At 39.9% G+C, this 17518-nt stretch overlaps 1 protein-coding gene across 5 annotated transcripts in view; it reads left to right on the forward strand.

Moving 5' to 3' along the window:
* CRIM1 (cysteine rich transmembrane BMP regulator 1) overlaps positions 1–17518 on the forward strand; it is a 182675-nt gene that overhangs the window by 125330 nt on the left and 39827 nt on the right. For all 5 annotated transcript variants that reach the window (XM_032410281.1, XM_032410282.1, XM_032410283.1 and 2 more), the window contains 2 exons: positions 8351–8479; positions 14418–14574. In XM_032410281.1, the coding sequence (XP_032266172.1) occupies positions 8351–8479; positions 14418–14574 (286 nt within the window). The remainder of the gene's footprint in view (positions 1–8350; positions 8480–14417; positions 14575–17518) is intronic.

Genomic DNA, 17518 nt, shown 5'->3' on the forward strand with positions numbered 1-17518 from the left:
TAAGAATCTTGAGGGAGACCTACAATGCTTTACATACTTGCCTGCCTTCTCAAGCCAGAGATACAGATCATAATTTCACCGACTTTAGGCAGTTGAGTATCATCAGTGGGTTTCTCACGGAGACTGCTTGGGTTTGGGCATTTTCGCTCAGTTTGTGCTATTATTAGAGAGTCCGGTTCACAGCAGCCTTCTGAACTAGCTTGCTGCTCGAGAGAAGCTCATTTATTGAGTACCCACTATGTGTAAGGGACTGCTGCAGCAATGAGAATCCTAAGGAACTTAATGTCCAGTCCTCCAAAAGGTAGGAAATTAGAGATTCATCCTGTTAAGGACAATACTGAATGGGAGCCCTTCTTCATCAAAAAGTGTGCCCTGACTTTCCATGTTCAGGCGTCTTTGTTCTTCTTTATTCATTCATTTAGCACGACTGTGGGCCAAGTACTAGGCTTAGTGCTAAGGTTATAAACCATGAATAAACCATTGTTCCTAATGCAGGGACCTTTCCTCTCTGGTCCTCAGCCATTTTCCAGAGGGTTGGGTTGAGATACCAAAATTCTGACCACCTGACACACCCCAGTTCAAGATAGCTATTAAAATGTGTGTATGCATACACAATACATACAAATGTATTTATAAATGTGACCCATTATTTCTGGTTCCATCCTCTAGGAAAATGAACAATAAAAATAATGTAACAAAATATAAGACAAGTTTAAGATCCAAATTATTCTTGGAATCCAGTCATTTTGTGAGCTCTCTCAAGCTGAATTCTTGGAAAAAGATATCCTCTCTATAAAAAAATTCAATTTTTCTTTTGTGGTCTTTTAATAATAATCTCAGAATCCTACTACTGTCTTTTCCTATTAAATATGAGGTTGATAAAGGAAGAAAAATATCTCCAGCAGCCAAGTTCCTTGGAAAAAGCATACAAAGTTAATAAATAGGTCTAAAGTAAATATATGGTCACTTCTCTATCTGACCATAAAATAATACAGATCTTGGGGACATTTTCACACCATTCATCTTTTAAAATAAAATAAAGAAACTGCTCTGTGATAAGTACTTTAAAAATTACAAGGATGTAGGTGTTGTTATGAGAAATATATACAAAGGAAAAAAGGATCACTAAGTGTGTAGTGGCTGAAAGAATTTGAAAACTCCAGCTGTAGATTTTTTTCCATGACTTCATGAGACTTTTGTACATACACATCCATACCCCATGGAAATCCCCACCTTCCAGATTAGGGGAGTTTTGCATCCTCAGTCTCTCTCTTCTCATCATCTACATGAATAGTTTCCCCTCTAGCTTCATTTGGGAAAATTTCATCTTTATAGTACTTCTCTTCCCAGGCTGTAATTATGTTGACAATTTGGTGATTTATTGGAATGGTTTTCTGACTAGTTCTGGTCACATATGAAAAGCCACTGTGGTAACAGAATGACATATGAAGACACAGTAAAGCAGATAAGCTATCTCCTTTGGTTCTGTCTTGTCCAACTTTATCTCCAGTTTTATGGCCCCCGGCCAGGCGCACAGTAACTGGTAGGCTTTGGGGACCTGATAGATTTAGCCTTAGAAAGTGAGTGAAACTTTGGAATTTTCCCACTCATTAGCTATTCACATGGCTTAACCAAAACCAGCTCCCAAATAAATAAATAAATAAATAATTTTTTAAAAATCTTAAGAAAGAGAATGCCTGAATTAGGACTGAAAAGAGAACATAATTGTTCATCTCTGTCTCTCAACAATCCAATAAGCAGGCTTGTGAATTTACAGACAAGAGCCATGTAACATTATGCAAACCATTATTGAAGTCCAAAAGGAGGGGTACATCAGAGACAGATAGTAAATTTCATGTATCTTGTTACTTGTACTTGAAATTTTTTTTAACTTATGAAAGAAATGTAAGAATGTATCTGCCTTAAAAAAAAAAAAACTACTTTTTCTAGAAATTTGCCTATAATAAGGTTTTTCCAGAAAGACTTCTCTTAGTGTGTGTGTGCATGCACGCACATGTTTGCACGCAGGTATGCTGGTAGGAATCAGGGGTGCTGGTAGACAGCCGCTGCCCACAGCCAGGCCCTCCAGCCCTGCCGTGCACCCAGGCCTCAGCAGGGTGAAGCAGCACTCCTAGAGATAATCGAAATCTGGAACTAGAGCTAATTACCCCCCTGTCGGAGGTGGTGCTTTAGACAGACCCAGGAGGGATGGCTCTGGATGTCTTCCACGAGTGCTTTTCCAGAATCACCCACCCATACTCAAGAGCTACTAATTGGCTGTCAGCCTTCCCAGGGTTGCTAATCAGAAAGAGTGCTTCACACCTTTCTCAATGGAGATAATTATAGTATTATTTGTGGGAGATAAACAGTTCATAGTAATCAAGGTAATGAGAAAAACTTTGTATGCATTATTTCAAAACCAGAAGTTCAGTGGAGTGATACAGATTAGACACCAAGTTAAAAGCATCTATTAGCATGTTCATTTAAGCTATAGCCCCTTGAAATATAAAAACTGGTGATTCTATAAATTATTTCAGGACCAAATTCACAATATTATTACACACTTTAAAATAACTGAAGATCAAAATATATTCTTTTTCGTTCTGTTGTTGTCCCAAATGTGTTAAGCTATCTGATATGATGATAGGACTGATATTAAAACTTTAAATCAGCATCTTAAAAAGGTTAAATTTGAGTTTCAACTTCTTCCCTTTCTTTTTGGAGAATTTTCTGTAAAATAACAAGCAAGAAAGTAGAGAGTTTAGATTTGCTTAACACATTTATATCTCCTGAATAATCAAATATATGTTATTTTATGGTCTAGTGCTGTGGCCTTGGAGTTAAAATAATGCTTTTATTTTAACTTTGTACTCCTGATCAAATTAACTGTGACCATAGGGCCTGACCATCTCCATTGAGTAGGTACAATTGCTCCTAGGAAATACTTGAACATCAATGTAAAATACCGGTGGTGTTCCTCAGAAACTTAGTTTCTGAGGCTCTCTAAATCTTGAAAAATATGAATGTTTTCCTGGAAATATTTTTACTGGGAAGGGCTTTGTTGGGCTTTCTACGATATGAAAAATAGTTATCCCTAAATTTTAAATAAATGTAAAATAAAAAATTAATATGTGTTTATGTTATTGCATGTTATAATAGGTCTCCTTCCAGCATTTTGTTCTCTAAGGCTTAGGATAAGAATCAGTGGCTGAACATCTGCACTCCTGACCCAATCCCAAGGGTTCTTGTAGAAATAGCTCTTCTGGACAGCGGCAGGTGCTCAGAGAGCCTTTAAAAATCATTCACGAAGACAGCGGGCTGAGGAGAGCAGCAATCCCCACTCAGATGCGGGGTAGGAAACAGCAAGCAAACTGCTGGATGTAGACGTAACAAACACCCATTTTTGTTCTTTATTGCTTCTAGGCTCAGAAAATATTTCTAGAATTCTTCTCCACAAAGAAGCTGTTCCAGGGTTCCCTTTAGAGATAGTTGTAGCCAAAGACAATGAATTCCTGCTGTTTCAAGCCTTCTTCCTTTGGAGGACATTAAGGTATTTCTTTAATTCCTCAGCTGATTCAATACAAGATGAGATGGAATTTCAGGCTGATCTTGTAAGCACTACCTCAGTGAACTTCCCCTCGCCAAATACCCACCTGTGTGCAAATATTTGCTCGCTCTCCTAAATGAGGAGACCTGAGACCTCTCCTTTGAAAAGGGCCCACTAACATGTCTCTGCCCGGCCAGTTTGAAGGGGGACAGTTTTCTTTGCTCCAAGCAACAGGCATCGTATACCATGATGCATCATTGTCTCCAAAAGTCTTAGCAGGACCTCTATTCAACTGATAATCCCCAAACCTGCCAAGGGCATAGCATCACCATCATCCTTCTAGAAAGGCATGTATTTTCTGGCCTATCATCTCAGTATCCTTTGTAATATAAGAGCATAGAAATGCAGGATTTACATGCGCATCTTCTGGTCTTCAGGCCAAGACTCATCAGGATATTCTCCATGTTCAGAACACCATTGCCCAGACCAAGTGTGAGCTAGTCACAGTCCCCGACACACACAGCTCAGGGTACTCTAACAAATAGCTCACACATTTCTCACATGTCGCCAACACTTCCTCGAGCTTCTTTATGTGTATGGCTTAGAAGTAATCATATTATGATACCACGATTCTAGATTCTTTAAAATACCTCTACCTACCCCAAGAACTTCCTGGGATAGAAACTTTGCAAACAGTCTAACTTTTGGTCGTTACTCTGTAAGGACTCTGAATGTAACGTTGATTTTAAATGCTCCAATTCAGGATGGTATCAAATGTGTCTCGCTTTGAAGTTCATTATTAGGAATAAGAAATTGAATTGCAGTGGTCTTTCTTTCCCCAAACACTGCTCTGATGTTAGTAAGAGGACCACTTCTGAGATTACATGTGAATGTTTTGGACTGAGAGCAAACTCTCCTATCTGTTTATGATAATATCAGATCTTTTGCTAGATAATTCATAGTTGCATATTCCTGCTGTCATATTGTTTTTAGAGAAATCTAGCTATAATACAGAGAGGACCTCACAGGGCAGGACACCGAGCACTACAATGTTGAGAGAATGTTGGAAGGGAATAGAATGTAATGCATGACTTCAGATGAAATATTAGGCAGCTAGTTGTCTACAGATGTGTCTCTTACAGATCAACATTTCCTCCAGCGACCTAGGACAATGGCAGTAAGTACCCCCCCCCCAAATCGTGCGTTACCACCACCATCAAAAGGCTTTTAAAATTTGTTCAGTTTGTACTCGTAAAGACAAACAATACTTGTTTGTTAAATGTCATAAAATGAGAGGACAAGTGTTAAAATACTTCTTAAAAACATTTAGATTTCTGGGCGCCTGGGTGTCTCAGTTGGTTAAGCGACTGCCTTCAGCTCAGGTCATGATCCTGGAGTCCTGGGATCGAGTCCTGCATCGGGCTCCCTGCTCAGCGGGGAGTCTGCTTCTCCCTCTCACCCTCCTCCCTCTCATGCTCTCTGTCTCTCACTCTCTCTCTCAAATAAATAAATAAAATCTTTAAAAAAAAAAAATTTAGATTTCTATATTGAATATATCACAGTGAAAGTTTTGTAGTCAGCCAACCTATTGAGGGGAAATTGAATAGTTCTAGAGTAAATTGACAATTCTCGTGAGCAAATGGTTTTATTGAATTTTTCTGTGTTTTAATATTAAATATTGAGGGAGACATAATTTGAAATGTATACACTTCCAATTTCTCCCATCTAATCATAAATGAAGGGGAAATACGATTTTAAAGGTACAAAATAATTTTTTGTTTCTTGCCTTCTACCATATTATCTGAGACTTGGAAGATATCCAGTAAGACTTGTTTTATCTGAAATATTTACCAGCACCTAGTAAATAGCGCTTCTATGCATTTTCTTTTCATTTGTTACACTAAGCAAAAGGTATCATCCTGAATATTGTGGGAAAACAGGCTCAGTGTATCTCCTCTCCTGGAGAAATGTGTTGTGTGCTTGATGGACGTCTGTGACTGTCGACCTAGCTGATGAAGCTGTTTGGATAAGTGTGGGACCATTCAAGTCAGTGCTGTGGTTCTGATTCTCAAGCCACGCCATTTCTTTTTCCTTTGACTTTCTAGCCGGAGATCACAGTTCTGATTTTGTGCGTTAAATGAAATAAGTATCAAAAATAGCATATGCAGCACTATCCTCTTAACAAATCCCTAAAATTCACCAAAAGTAAAATTACGTACTACCCTATGATTATTATGCATTTCCAGGATCGGTATAATCTGCCCAAATACATTTTTCCATAATACATTTTCTGAAGGCAAAAGTCATTCATGAACTTAAATGTCAGTTAAGAATACAAGGTTTTGGGGCGCCTGGGTGCCTCAGTCGTTAAGTGTCTACCTTCGGCTCAGGTCATGATCCCAGGATCCTGGGTTCGAGCCCCACATCAGGCTCCCTGCTTGGCAGGAAGCCTGCTTCTCCCTCTCCCACTCCCACTGCTTGTGTTCCCTCTCTCACTGTGTCTCTCTCTGTCAAATAAATAAATAAAATCTTTAAAAAAAAAAAAAAACAAAACAAGGTTTTGGTCCATGAAAGGTGCTCAAAACTCTTCTTTACCCATAAGCCATTCCCTAAAGCATGGACATAGAGAGTTCAGAATCCAGCCCTGATTTTTGCTCTCATAACTCCAGACCGTAGACCTAGCTCCTTTCTCTGTGGGATAATCTATAGTGTGTTTACTTAAAGGTGATACAGGTCCTCTATTCTCTGACGTTTGTGGTTAGAATAATGTTGACAAAACATTGGCTGTCTTGTGGCTGAAGGCTGAAATGGAATCAGTATTTTGGGTGACTAATAACAGTAGTGATAAAAGAAAAACCATATAGGTTCGAAAACCAAAGATGTTTACAGTAAATTTTAAAAGAATGTCAGAAAGCAGCACAGCTGTATTTAATTCACGGCATCTTAAAACTTGCCTAAACTTAAACTGCTTTTGGATGTTTACAGTTACCTGTCAGAAAGGATACTTTAGTGATTGAAGGAAATTAGAAATTTTACAGCAGTGGAAAGTTCACATAAAAATCTCAGGCGACGTTCCTCACACTGTGTTGCAATAAAAATAGAGAATGTGCTATACCCTCTTCATACATATTTTTACACGGAGAGTGCTGATCAAAGCATCTCTTGAGTAAGTCAGAGTTGCCTGCTACCTGTGAAGAGCTGAATCATTGGCCTCTTTTAGGAGATGGATAAAAATTTAGAACTCTTGATCTTAGCAGTGGCAGCGAAAACACTTATTTTAGTCTCTCTTCCATGGTAACAGGAAACGAAACTGGAGAAGACAGTGTGAACTAATGGATAGAGTGTTGGACGGGAGGTCAGGAACCTCTGTTCTGTTCTATTCCCAGCCTGCTACTGGGTTGCTATGTAAACTTAGATAAGCCAATCACCCTCTCTGCACCTCATGTTTTCCATCTGTGGAAACATAGGTAGAGACATTCGGTAGGAAGCTTTTCACAAAGATACTGTAACCAGCTTACTCTGAAGAAGTTCATAGTATCTTTTGGTTAAAAAGAAGCTACATAAATGTGTCAGTGGCCCTGTTCCTTTTGATGACACCCTGGCCACAGTCTTACGTTATGTAGGTTGTCGCTTATCAGTGCTACAAAACAAGGACCATTACAATGGGTTTTGTACTGCATGGAAACCAAGATTGTGACCCTGGAGCCAGAATGCCTGAGTTTGAGTCTTGGGTCCACCATTTACTAACTCTGTGATCTGGGACAGGTGAGCAATCCTATATTTCCTCATCCATAAAATGAGGAAAATGAGAGCACTCATCTCCCTGGAGTGGGATGAAGCTTGAAGGCGTTTATAAAGAGCACTGCAAACATACAGACCCGTAATGCACTTTACATAAGTGTGTAATTATTTTTATTGCCCAGGACAAATCTTCATTATTAACATGATAGTAAAGTAAAATATCACCTTTGGCACTGGGTGTCTTCTAGGCTTTTCTTCCCAGAACGGCCGCTCGCTCTTCCTGCTGACTGCTTGTGTCTGACCCTGCCACCCCCATAAGCCCTGGGCCCTGGGGATAAGCTCTTAGTCACTATTATCCATCATACCATCTGTAATAATTGAAGTAGTGTCACATAAAAGATAGGAAATCCAGGGGCGCCTGGGTGGCTCAGTCGTTAAACGTCTGCCTTCGGCTCAGGTCATGATCCCGGGGTCCTGGGATCGAGCCCCGCATCGGGCTCCCTGCTCCTTGGGAAGCCTGCTTCTCCCTCTCCCACTCCCCCTGCTTGTGTTCCCTCTCTCGCTGTGTCTCTCTCTGTCAAATAAATAAATAAAATCTTTAAAAAAAAAAAAAGATAGGAAATCCAGATTTCAGAAGAGTTGCAAAATGGAGAGGTAATTGACAGTTGGAAGCTATGTCCTGATTTTTACAGAGAATAAATGCAGAAAACATCAAGAGGAAATAGAAGAATAGTTAACAATTTACATGGAGTTGATTTAACCTCTCCTGTCTGCTTCCTTAGTGGTGACCATCGGGGGAAGTATTATGGGAGGGTACTAAGAAATACATAAATTGCTCAAATGTAAAGAAAAAGAATTTTTGGATTTTCAAAAATCTAAATAAAAATCTTTCTGTTTCAGGGGTTAAAAGCATTAGGAAAGTATACAAGTTTAGGGTTTGATGAAAATTACTGATTTTTTTTTTTTTTTGCAACTTACTGTAGTGTGGGATTTCAAAGATTGAATAGCGTCTAAGAGGTAATCATATGTTTCATTGATTTTTTTTTCTCTTTTTATTATTAGAACCAACCTACATCACAATTGATCCACCTGCATGTGGGGACTTATCAAACTGTACGCTGACAGAGAAGGACTGCGTTTATGGTTTCAAACTTGATCACAATGGTTGTCGAACCTGTCAGTGCAAACATAGTAAGTATACAGAAGATTGCACTTTTTTTCTGGGCCTAATAGGATACTGTCAAAGCATATTATGTGATGGAATATCTTTTTCATTCCTATTGATGACATTCCCTTAACAGCCTGAAAGAAGAAAAGAAAATTTGTACTTAACACACACAGATACACAGTCATTTGGGGGAAAAGAGGTGCTTCTTTATTCTGGTTTTCACCTTCATTGTATTCAGATACTCCTCACTGTCCAGTTGCATCATGGGGCAGCCCCCCAGGCTTTGGAGGACATACTCTTTCCAACCACCCAGTCGGCTCTCTCTAACACCGTTGCTCGGGTCATTCAGTGACAAGGCGGTCACCTGCACAGAGGTGGTCACATTCCACGTGTGGACAGACACAAAACAGGAGTTGAATAATTCAGTCGTTTTCAATTACATGTCCCCATCACTCTGCTTGCCTGCCGGAGTTGGTGCTAAAACAGAGTTTACAAAACTGTTGTTGGGACTCTGGTGGTTACCATCTTTAAATGTCCTAGCAGCCTCCATGCATCGGGGCTGTCCTGTTTGAGAAGCTGAGTTCATTAGGGAGCTGCCTTGGCATCCACGTGTGTTCACTTAACTGGCCAACTTCGTTTTTTTGACACCAAGATAATTGGTATTGTATTGTGAAGAGTTTATATTTTAATACTTCTCAACTCTCTTGAGCTACACGCCTCTCTGATCATGGGAGCGTACCTAAATTTTTTTCTGAACTGTCTGAAGTCTAAAAATAGAGATTTCATCGTGCCTGATCTCCCCACCTACCGCCTTCACCTGAGCTTTCTGTTAGGAACTTTTTTACCACATGGTTATGCTTATATAAGACCCCTGGCACTTCACAAGGAGCCCTTTGTAGTTAAGTCCAAAGAAACAACTTTCCTCCAGTTGTCATTGAAGCAAGTAGAAAAGGGATCACTGGCTTTTTGCAGAGTGAGGCTATTAGGAAAATTCTGCTCTGCCTGTCTTTGCTGTCATGTTGCCTTCCGGCTTTGTAACAGGAACACGCATGCATTCTGCCTGCCGGGTACCTCCAGTTCATTGACACATCGAAAGAGATAGGGACAGGAGACTGTCGCAATTCGTGTCAATGATGTTTTTTAATATAAATCTTTATTGGCTGTTCATTATGTGCAAATTTTATTTATTTGCAGGGATCTCTGGTCTTTCTTCCTTCCCTCCTCCCTCCTTTCTTCTTTTGCCTCATATAATAGAGCACCTGCCGAGTTCTAGGTACTGTACTAGGTATTTATGCCACAAACATGAATACAAGACCTCCCCTAAGGAAAAAATCTCCTGTAACCAGTACACTAATGAAATATCACCACTTTAAGTCAAATTCTGTAACTTACAGCTCCTATTAAAAGGAAGCTTTGGTCCTAAAGAAGAACCGGGAAGGAACTGACCCATCTCCCAGGGCCATGCAGGGCACCATCAGAATTGGGGATGCCATTGGACATCATTCTTGTTTAAGATCCCCTTCTGTGGTCTTGTAATTCTGACCACGTATCCATTTTATCACACTGAGATTCTTGACCTGGGTTAGTCTTTAGCCATCTTACTTGCTGCCACTGGATAACTAAGAACATAATTAAACACCAAGTGGCATTTGTCGGTTTGTCTGTATCATACAGAAGTCTGGTCATAGAGTATTCTCTCACTTCCGTCCCGTTAGCGATCCTGACACCTCTGGAAGCCACACCTTTAGGAGGTGAATCAGAGTAAACCAAATTGACCAGTCCTTAGTTGTCAGACCACTGTTACTGTATGTCCCTCGCTCTCCTCCCCGGCTCTGGCAGCAGATTGACCTGCATCTAGCCGATCACGGCAAGTCACTTTACTTCTCTGGGCCTCTTGTCCTCTTCTGTAAAGGGCAAATAATAATACCTAACTAATGAGTTATTCTGAGGACTAAGTAAATGAATGAATGCAAAGCTAGCTTTACTAGCCGACATATGGTAATTGTTACTCTGTTTACAGAAAATGAGAGATGTTTTATAACACATCCACTTATGAGTCAGCGCAAGCTGGCTGATGTGGAAAGCCCCCAGCTTCCCCTCCTTTGTTCCAATACAGACCTGCCTCTGGTTCTTCCTGTCCTCTGAGGACACGCACACAAACAACTTTCCCTTTACCTTTTAACTTTAACCGTCAAATATTCTCATTCTCTTTCACCTGGTTTTACAAAAGGAAACTTCCTTGCACTAAAAGATGGCATTAGTATGTTCTCTTTCCCATTGCAGCTACTTGATAAATACTGATTTTGTCTAAATTTCTCCCCTACATTATTTCTTTTTCTTTTTCTTTTTTTTTTTTTGCATCCAGCCAAAGCCCATCAGTTTTCTGTTAGGGATTAGACCTTGTTTATATAGACCACTGGCATCAAGATGCTTAAAATAAGACCAGTGCCCAATAAATATTTCTCCCCTGTTCATTGCTTTGTTGTTCATTCGTTCTTTTTTCATCTAGCATTTGTTGACTGCCTACCATATGCCACGCACTAGGGATACGAAAAAGATAAAAATGGACTTCATCCTTATTAGTAGCATGCCAATAGGCTGTAATGATATTGCACTATAACCAAGCATATCATACACAACCACTTTCAGATTGAAATCAAAACCCAGTGCGACTCCTTCAAAAAATACATGGAAGGTATAGGACAAAATATTCTTTTGTGTAAACATACCGTAGCTTTGCTACTTTAACCTGTAACAAATAACATTCTTTAACACTGCTCAGCAAAGTAATGCATCAAAGGCATACAGAGAATTTAAATTATCCCTGACTCATTTTCCCATATTTAGAATAAAGAAAAGAAATACGGTAGAAGATGTTCAAGTACGATAGCTACAAAAGTTAAAACTAAAATCATTTAGGTATGCTGTTAGTAACCTAATACTTTGTCGGTATAAGCTGTTAATAACATTACTTTTTAACCAAATAGACACGCTACACTTCAGCTTACTATATGAGCTATATGTAGTAAATGACATCTGTATGAATTAAATGCCATCCATCTTTTGGCATCTTATTTTCTACATCTTTAAATCAAGTGGATTTGACTGGATTATTTTTAACTTCTCTTCCAGTTTTAACATTCTGTAATTCTAGGAAGTAAAAATGCTTTTATTTAGAAGCTGATGCAGGCATAGAAAATTAATGGTAGCCAGAAGAAAAAGCCTTCCTACTTTTCATGAAATACATATATCCGAATCAAGCATCTAAAGAAGGTTGCAGCAACAAATACAAAGAGGCAGGCTCCATGCTTTCATTTCATTATAACTCAGAACTAAAGTAATAACTAAAACCCAGAGTCAAGATTGGGACAAGCATTTGTAATGTTGCATTTCTTTATTTAATCATCTCAGGACCTTCGTGGTGTTCTTAACTGACCGGTTAGTGGGAATTGCCAGTGTCCAGGAGTGTGGGGGGCTGCAACAGAGAAGGGACACAATCACATTGGGTTCCAAATGCAGTTACGTGGTACTCACTTAGCCTGAGGGACCGATACAGTTGTGTCATATTTTGGCCCCGGGAGCAAACAGCACTTTTTCTCCAGAGTAAACAGTTTACTTCGTAGCTGTTATCAACCAGCTGTGATGCACAGATGCTGTACTTTGCCATTATTTATCACTTTCTTTTCAATGGTAATTCTCCCCTATAGATTAGAAAGCATTTTTAGATCGCAGTAAAGTCATAATGCTGAAAAATTATGAGTATAAGGCCACCGTTCTTTCTTTCATGCTGCCTCAAGTGATGTACTAAAGCTTTTCAGACAAACTTATAAACCCCCACCCACCTATAAATAAGATATTTCTACTTGGTTCTGCTCTTTATGTAAAGGTTTGCCTTGTCGATACATTTATAGTAAGAAAAGTCCGTAATTGATACATGGATCTAGGACCACCACCTTATAGTCTTTAATATTCTTCCTTTCTGAGCTAGAAGATGGTATTTTGACATGTTTAGTAAGTGCCACTATTTTCGAAGATTTTAAATACTAGCAGAGTAAGTTTTTCCATCTTGTTATTTTTCTCTTAATATGGCAGCCTTGAGAGTGGAGGAGTAAATAGCAAGAACATTGATCGATTTGTTCATTCAGCAAATGTTTATTGAACATTCACTCCATGCTAAACACCATGATGTAACCTAGGCTGTATAAAGAAAGAAAATAAGGCCCTACCCCAGAGCCCCCTTCTGATAGGGAGGAGAACAGAGACAGGCCCGGTCCACAGTGTTGCAACTTAAAAATTCATGGAATAGAGAAATGGGTTTACAACTTCGATTTCAGTGTAAGAGAAAGAAAGGTGGCTGTGAATGTCTTCTCCCTCCTTCATCATCCCTTAATGATGGAAAGAGAGGAAAACTGATGACCTTTCAAGTCCTATAATTACAAATTTTTAAATGAGCCATTTAGAATTTCACTTTTAAAAAGGATGCAAATTAGTAATCAGTTGCCTCGCAGTGTGATATAGACCCACAGGGCTATATTAAATATGTGTAATGAAAGGTTTATGATCAGGACAAAGTAGAAAATTATACCATAAATCACATTTTCCTCTCTAAAAGATAGCAAATTAAATGTTCGTGTATTGCCAGCTAAGATTCACAAAAAGATGCTCTCTTAAAATATTTGTGTAAAACCTGAACCCATCTCACCTATTAATTGTAGTTCAAGATTTAATTTTAGATGATAAGGTTTGCGTGTGGAGGGGGGAACCCATGCATTCTGTTTTTCTTAGTATCATACGCATTATTTATAATACTTGTGCTTTAAGCGTGTCCAAATAAAATACAGATTCATTTGTTATTCCGACAAAAACAGCGTCTGCTTCCCACCTTGCCCTCCCCTGCAGAGCAGTAATCAAGCATTGCCGCACTCTTGCCGTCACTGTGTCAACCTTGTTACATTTGATTGACTTTCAGACTCTGCATTCAATGCAGACAGGCCTTGAGTTGCTTCAACACACCACCAAGCATGCTTTTCTTACCTGAATGCTTGTATTCCGTACATTACCCTGCGAAGCCCTACCTCACACCTTTTGAAATCTTTCTAGAAGACTTTTCCGAAGCTGATCTCTCTGGTAGTTCCTTTTGCCCGCCACCATAGCTTCTTCCCTGCACCCCTTTTTTTTTTTATTCTAAAATAATGTTATAACTGACTAATAGAGGACAGCTAAAACATCATTCCAAATTCTGCTAACAGAGGAGAGTTCAAACATTTCAGATAGTGGATAAACATTAATGTAGACGTTTTTGTCACATACACTTTTTAGTCAGTTAGACTTATCCAAAGACGTGGCTGTCTGTCAGTGGTCGGGAAAAAATACCTAAATTGAAATACTATTTCACTTTATAACGTGTTATTAGGCTTGTTTCTTTTTAAAGAAAGGGTAAGAAATCCTTTAGACTGCATATAATATGCAGTGTTATAGGATTGTGTCTAAAGCTCCTAAGAGAAAACATTGTGTGAACATTGAAGAATGTGTGTTATCATAAGCATTTAGTTGGAGCAAAAGATATAATGTAGTTTGGGGTTTAAGTGTCTCATTCTCACACTTAAACATTAAATGGTAATCAGTAGTTTGAGGAACTCATAAGAACAAATTTCATGAAAAAATAGCACTCCGTTTCATCCACACCTCAAATAGTAGTCACAGCCTGCTCTTTAGCACCAGATTGGAATACACTTCAGAAATCTGTTTTTTGGGGCTTCTTTTCTCGATTAGTACCAAGATGTGGAGTTATGTTGAGATAACCAAGGAATGGTGGCTCTATAATTTTTAACCATTCCTAATGCTATAGTATAATATGGTATAGTATTTACATCTGTGGAAGAGGACCGGCAGATATTAGGGGCAGGTCTGGAAGTGTCCGTGTGTTCATCAGCACCTCACGCTCTCTGCCTCTCTTCACAGGGGAGGAGCTGTGCTCGGGCCTCAAGCGAGGCTGTACTTTGGACTGCCCCTTCGGTTTCCTGACTGATGCCCACAACTGTGAGATCTGTCAGTGCCGCCCACGGCCCAAGAAGTGCAGACCCATAATCTGTGACAAGTATTGTCCATTTGGATACCTGTAAGTATTTCTTAAATCAGAAGATCTCTTCTTAATCATCTGTAACTTAATGAAACGTCCATACTTACTTTTGTTAACTGTCTCATATGTATGTGAATGGATCAGTGATGCACTGAATCCAGAATATCTGTGCTTGCTTTGTTAAGTGAATCGGAGAGCAGCAAAAGGGGGGTTTTACTCTTAACTCTTTGATGAAGAGGGGCCAGAGCCTCGTTCTGCCACTGTCCTTTGGGCCTCTTCTGTGAGGCTTCCTCATAGCAAAGGCCTTTGCACACTGGAATGGAGTTGTCATGAGAGCCCAGTATTGGACATGCCACAACTTTTCACAACTGTCCCAGTGACTATTTGGTGATAATTTATTTAATAATGTGTACTTTAAGATCAGTGGACGGCCACTCATTGGCCACGTGGAGCATGATTATTTGCCACGCCTCCCTGTCTTACCTTGGTGCTGGTCTGTAGTTTATAACATCTTTTTCTCCATGTAGCAATATCTTTTATGAATTCCCTTAGAGATAAGAACCATGACTTAGATTTTCAAAAATTCTTTGTTGAGCCAAACCCCCAGAAAATCTAGATTATCCCAGGGGAAAAGGCACTTCACATTTGTTTAGTGTCTGTACTAACATCTATTTCTGCCTTTGTATTAAGCTGGTTCCCTAAAAGATTACCTTCCCTAATCTTGCTTTATCATTTTTATTCCTTAAAGATTTATTTATTTGAGAGAGAGAGAGAGAGAGAGACGCACGCACGCGGGCAGGGGGAGAGGGAGAGGGAGAATCCTCAAGCAGACTCCCCGCTGAATGCAGAGCCTGACGTGGGGCTCCATCTCACAATCCTGAGATCATGACCCGAGCCGAAATCAAGAGTCAGCCACTTAACCGACGGAGCCACCTAGGCGCCCCATCTGCCTTTCCAATTTTTAATATATTTGTATAGTACTAGTAATTATAAAGGACTTGGATTCATCATCTCTTGCCTGCCATCTTAAAGTTACCATTTTTATGGTTCCTCTTAGGAATTCTAGTTTAGCAGGGATAGGGGAATCTTAATTCTAATTTTAGGATAAATTGAGAACACTCACTATCCTTAAAACGTCCCCAAATTAATAAACCGTCATCGTTCTTAATCCTAAAATAGGACGTTTATACCAGTGAAAGTATAATTATTTCTTAGCCCCACTCCTAATGTCCAATGAAGTATTATTATCATAATAATAACTACAAACACCTGCTGCAGTGTAATGACAGCTCAGAATCGAGGTTCAAGTCCAACCTTCACCTTGGAGAGAAAGCCCTTAGAGGACTGTGGAGTCCATGGCATGTTCCTATCAGTAAGCACATTCAGGGAGGACCAAGCAGATCACCGTAGACAAATGAGTACTTTACCAGCTAGAAAATGTGGTTTCAAGGGCAGCCTCTGAAGGAGAAATGTTGGCCAGACACCATATGGGAGTACTGGGATGAAGGCAGCCTTCCATGCCCCTTATCCATACCTGCTGAGTAGACTGTTCCTCTCTGTGTGCAGCAAAGGCTTACAGAAGGGGTCGGTGGACAGGTGGACGGATATCTAAATGAATGAACAAATCAGGTAAAGCCTTGATAGAGCTTAAAAATGACATGTGTTCTGGCATGAGTATGAATAATTCATTTAATTCGTTCTTCTCATCATGTTGACATAAATATGTAGACCCCAGCACTCAGTTCTCATTTCACTTAGCAGATTGTGGTTTAATTGTCACTTGGGCAGGGGTATACCAAGGGTTCCCCATAGAGCTGTCTCCTCTCAGAGTCCCTTAATTTATCCAAGATGAAAAAGAACAGGAATTTTTTGTGTGTGTTTGTGTTATTGAACACCACTGTTGCCACTTAGGGCTACTTGGGGTGAAACCTGAGGGTAGATAGAGTAACTCCTCCTTGTCTGAGGCCCAGTAAGCCAGCTAGGGCAAAGCCTGCAGAGCAAATGTGGAGCCTAGGAGAAGACTCGGTCCTGTGGCCTGTGGACGGGACACAGAGGGAGCTCCTCTGTACCAGACCGTAACATTCTCCTTTTAGAGAAAATAAGGAATGTTTGTTAAGAATTTTTTTTTTTCCAAAAAAACTTTCACTTAAATTACTGTGATGTGGGGCGCCTGGGTGGCTCAGTCGTTAAGCGTCTGCCTTCGGCTCAGGTCATGATCCCAGGGTCCTGGGATCGAGCCCCGCATTGGGCTCCCTGCTCCACAGGAAGCCTGCTTATCCCTCTCCCATTCCCCCTGCTTGTGTTCCCTCTCTCGCTGTGTGTCTCTCTGTCAAATAAATAAAATAAAATCTTTTTAAAAATAAATAAATAAATAAATAAATAAATTACTGTGATGTATTTCGTAAACACATATTTATTTATTTAACATCATCTTTCCAATCACAAAATTTAGGCACTCTAGTTTATTAAAGTGCAGCCTTTTTCCTGTATCCCGCATGCTTCTTTATACCCCGTGTATGGAGCATTGTTCAGTTGATATTCTTTCCTCGCTAGTGAAATCATGAGTGGACCTTGATTGCAGGGCTTCTCAAAGCTTTTATTCTTTATCAATCTTGGTCCAGCCTTCCCACGTCTGTGGAGTCTTAGGTTCTCCTTCTGTCTGCTCTAAGTTCAGTAAGATGCTCATTAATGTTACTACTAGTGGGGCGCCTGGGTGGCTCAATCGGTTAAGTATCTGATTTCAGCTCAGGTCATGATCTCGGGGTCCTGGGACAGAACCCTGTATCAGGCTTCGCACTCAGTGGGGATCTGCTTTTGCCTCTGCCCCTCGCCCCCCACTCGTGCTCACTCTCTCCCCCCCCAATAAATATATTTTTAAATCTTTTAAAAAAATATTTCTACTAGTGTCTGAAATTTCTCAAAGATTGTGGTCATGTGAGGAAGGTTTACCCTGACAAAAGGAGGACTTTTGCCCCAATGCTGG

Source organism: Phoca vitulina, unplaced genomic scaffold (assembly GCF_004348235.1).
Source record: "Phoca vitulina isolate PV1807 unplaced genomic scaffold, GSC_HSeal_1.0 scaffold12, whole genome shotgun sequence".
NCBI lineage: Eukaryota > Metazoa > Chordata > Mammalia > Carnivora > Phocidae > Phoca > Phoca vitulina.